Below are 4,136 nucleotides of genomic sequence, written 5' to 3' on the forward strand. Positions count from 1 at the left end.
ATGTATATATATATATATATATATATATATATATATATATATATATATATATGCTACTGACTGAGAAAACTATTTGCTTCTAAATGGAGGCTATGTGAGTAGTAAGCTGTTTATTCAAAAACACACAGGAAAAAAAATTTTATTCTCCCACCGAGACATCAAGAATCTATTTGCCACACCAACAGCTGCTAACGGCCTTCAGATACACACAGGTCGGGGCTCCGCAGCCTTTAACCAGAGCTCCCAGCACAGGCAGCCAGTTTGGCACAAAGAGAGCTACAGAATGATGGGGCATACTCAGTTTCCCTGTTGCAAAACAGACGGCTGAGCCATGTGCACACCAACTCAGAGCAGCTCGGCAGATTTTCTCCAACACCGGTCAGCATCCCATGCCCCGCAGGCATTCCCAGAGAGACCCACGTTCTGTGTGAGCAGAGGTGTGCGTGAACACCACACACATGCACAAAGGAGAAGAGGTACATACGGCACAGACAGCCCGATGAGCTCAGCTGCTGCAGCATGCATCGGAGCAGGAGAATGACAGGAGCCTCAGGATGGTACTATTTGTGCATTGCTGACTAGTCCACTAGCAACCCAAATAGCGGGGTCACCAGGCTTTGTGCTGGCACCACAAAACCCCTCCACGGCTGCAGCACGCAGCAGCAACAATCTGCTTTGGAAGCATGCGTTTCTTCAGAAACAGGAGGCCTCTTCTTCCAGCTGACATTTCCTCTCACTATTGGGTATGGAGATTAAATGAAACTGAAGCAAAATTTCCTTAAATAATTTAATAGGCTGTACAAACACAGAACTCAGTGCAGAATGGGGCTCCACAGCCACCAAGCTGCTCACTGAGGCAGGAACCCCCTGCATGAGCATCTCGGTGCTAGGTGCCCCTGGCAGCCCAGCTCTCTGCTCAAGGCACAGCAGTTCCTATAGGTGTGGGGGGCCAATCACCGCCTGCTTTGCAAAGACACATGACAACTGAGTGTTTTCTAATGCATGAGTACATGCACACAGCTTACGCACAGGTGACTATTAAAAAAAAAAAATAAGAGAAGCCTCATGTTCAACTGCTGGACTGGATCTTACCTTCTGCTCTTTTAAAAAGCCTCCATTTCTCTGTCTACTGATCAAGTGCACCTGGAGATGGACGCTTGGGAATTAACAGTAAAAGGTAACGACAGAAATAACTGTGTTCTGTAAGCTAACAACAAGTATTTTCTTTTTTTTTTTAATATTTGATACAACCCATTTTCTATGTTAAAAATATTCATCTAAAAGCTAAGAAAAATTCTTATTTCAACTGGAATGCTTAGATGGAAAAAAATCTCAGTACAAAAAACTGACAAGCTGCCTTTATTACTATTATTTTGAGAAAAAAAATAAAAATAGAAAGATTAAAGAATAGCATCCTTGGCAGGCAGCTCTTTGTGAGCTGCATCTTATTTCCTACGGTACTAGGGGAAAAAAAAAAAAATCTGTGAAAGGGGACATAAACCCATAAATATAAGGAAGTATTTCTAAGGGTCATACTGAGGACATAATGAATTTACTCTCATGCCAATAAAAATAAAATACTTTTAACAATTCGTGCCATAAGAAATAGCACTCTGAAGAACCATGCGCTGTGCCTCTCAGATCACGATTTTCCCAGCTTTAAAAGCCATGGATTCCAAACTGCCTGTGTTTAAAAGCAAGCAAACAACGCGGTGTCCTTAAACAAATTACAAAAGAGTATGCACAAGGAGCCTCATTCCCCTGTGGCTCCCAGGGACCCTTTTATCAGTGCAAAAATCAGGTAAGAATCGACGCTTCAAAAGGCATCTCATTTCTGTGGAAAAAATAAAAGGAGGTGGAATGAGACCTGCAGACAGAAAAGAGCGCTCAGGAGGCAGCAGGCAGACGCAGCCCGGGCTTCTGCTACTATTTTTTATGCCCCACGCCTCTCCCACAGTATCACCCCGTCTTTTCTCCGTGTTCTGTTGCTTGAAGAACGCCCTGTACGGGCACGCCCCGCCGTCGGAGCGCCCAAACATGTACGCCTGCGTTCGCCCTCGCCGGTGCTCTCTGCTAAAAGCTATTACCGGATTTAACAGCTCTTTAACTGCAAGGTCTCGCTGAAGGGAAAAGCAAGCCACGACGTCCTAGCGCACTGCTCCACCTAACACCATTCGCCGTCCTGTAGGGAACTGGAGCGTGGCCTCCCAGCGGAACAGCACGAGGGGCTCCTCCCGCCGTTCCCGCAGCACTCCGGCCCCGCTCATGCCGCGCGGAGGCACGGCGCCGCTCGCTCCTTTGTACGGCGCCCGCCGTCCCCTCACGGCACCGCTGCGCACAGCGAGGGGTGCAACGGGAGCCTGAGCCGGGCAAGAGCCCACACCGACGGCGTCAAGTTTACGGTAGGGTTTTAATACCCACCTAGACGTATAAAAACAAAGTACGTATTCTGTTTTCGCACAGCCCTCACCCCTTGCATAACACCCGCAGCGCTGCGAAGCGCTTCAGGAGCACAAAGCTTCCACGCGCGCAACTCGAAAGCGGCTCTCAGGGGCCGCCTCCCCAGCACGTCCCGTTAGCGCGGAGCCCAAAGACCACCGAAACCCACATAGGGCCGGCAACGGGAAGGACGACGGAGGGCGGCAGGGCCCTCCTCGCCCCCGGTCCCGCGCGGCGCAGTTCCCCCCCTCCTCGCTCGCTCCCGCGCAGCCGCACCCCCCACCCCGCCCGCGCGGCCGCTCCGTGGCGGCGGGGCCGTGGGTGCCGGCATCGCTGCTCGGCGCTGCTATTTACATCAGCGGCGCGAAGTGCCCAATGGCGAGCGGGGAGCCAATCAGATGGCAGATTAGATGTCAACTCGGAGGCAGCTGTCTGGAGACTGTTGCAGCCCGTTTACCTCCACAATTCAAATTCCAAACCTTGCGGAGGAGAAGCGGAGCCGCTCCTCGCCAACGAGCTTCGGCCCCGGCGGCGACGCTCGGCGGTTCCCCACCGGAACGAGGGCGGAGGGGCGGCTCTCAGCAGCGCCCCGCGCCTTAACGCCCCCCCTCAGGCCCCGACCCGCCGGGACGGGCCCAGCGCCCTGAGGGTGCGAGGGGCGAAGCGCGGCGCTGGGGCAGCGCCGTGAGTCAGGCGCACAGCGGCGCGCACACACGCGCTCTTCCCACAGAGAGAGAGAGAGAGCAAAAAAAAAAAAAAAAAAAAAAAAAAAAAAAAAAGGGGGGAAAAAAAACCAGCACACACACACACCCGAGCTGCGCTGAGCGGTGTGCACTGCGGTAACTCCGCATTAATGACAAACTAATTTGCGGACAACTCGCTCTGTTCGGAAATAAAAATAAACCCCGGGCTGTTACAAAGAGAGAGAGAAGCGCAACGGAAAGCCCCACGGGAACGCACTGACCCCTCACAACGCGGCCGCGCGGCGCCCGCTCGGCCGGGCCGCTCCTGCCGGGCCCTCCGCCGCCGCTCCGAGGAGCAACGCGGCCACAGAGCCGCGCGGCGCGGTGAGGCCCGGCTGGAGCCCGTGCCCGCAGCACGGCGGGTGCCGGGAGGGGGGCAGCGAGCAGCGGGAGCGACCCGCGGGGAGGGGGGTGGGGGGGAGGAGAGAGGGGAGAAATAAAATCCAAATAAAAATAAAGAAAGCAAAAAGCGGCGTGGGGACCCGCGAGCGGTGCGCGGGCCCCGAAGCGGGCGCCGCGGGGCTTACCTGCGTCCTGCCGATGGGCTGCGCGGTGCTGCCGGGGCTCATCGCCGGATGGTTCCTTTGTTGCGCCGCTGCCCAGGCCGGGCTGGCCGCCCCGTACTGCGCGCCCATGTCCTTGCCCATGCCCATGCCCGCTGCCTGCTGGCTGCCCGGGGCGGCCGGCGCCGCCTGGGGCTGGGGCTGGGGCTGCGGCGGGGCGCCGGGGCCGCCGTAGTCGGGGTATCCGCCGCCGTAGCTCCGCATCATGGGGCTGGGCGACGTGAGCAGCTGGTTGAGGGTCGGGGTGGCCCCGGACGGGTGCTGGTTCTGCCCCGAGAACCGCGCGAAGCCGCCGGCCGCCGCCGCCGCGCCGGAGGCAGCCTTGCCGAGGCCGGCCCCGCCGCCGGGGCCCATCATCATGCCGCCGCCCGGCTGCCGGGGCGAGCCCAGT

The 4,136-nt window shown here is 56.3% G+C and overlaps 2 protein-coding genes across 3 annotated transcripts in view; both read right to left on the minus strand.

Annotated features, from left to right (window-relative positions):
• ARID1B (AT-rich interaction domain 1B) overlaps positions 1-3,798 on the minus strand; it is a 316,305-nt gene extending 312,507 nt beyond the window's left edge. For both annotated transcript variants that reach the window (XM_042895357.1, XM_042895359.1), the window contains exon 1: positions 3,710-3,798. In XM_042895357.1, the coding sequence (XP_042751291.1) occupies positions 3,710-3,751 (42 nt within the window). In that variant the 5' untranslated portion in view covers positions 3,752-3,798. The remainder of the gene's footprint in view (positions 1-3,709) is intronic.
• A 303-nt stretch (positions 3,799-4,101) lies between these two features.
• Positions 4,102-4,136, minus strand: part of LOC122181835 (AT-rich interactive domain-containing protein 1B-like) — a 1,345-nt gene continuing 1,310 nt past the window's right edge. Inside the window, exon 2 of the mRNA XM_042874613.1 lies at positions 4,102-4,117. Coding sequence (XP_042730547.1) covers positions 4,102-4,117 — 16 coding nt within the window. The remainder of the gene's footprint in view (positions 4,118-4,136) is intronic.

Source organism: Lagopus leucura, unplaced genomic scaffold (genome assembly GCF_019238085.1).
Source record: "Lagopus leucura isolate 7727_CA_CO unplaced genomic scaffold, USGS_WTPT01 Super-Scaffold_73, whole genome shotgun sequence".
Classification (NCBI taxonomy): Eukaryota; Metazoa; Chordata; class Aves; order Galliformes; family Phasianidae; genus Lagopus; species Lagopus leucura.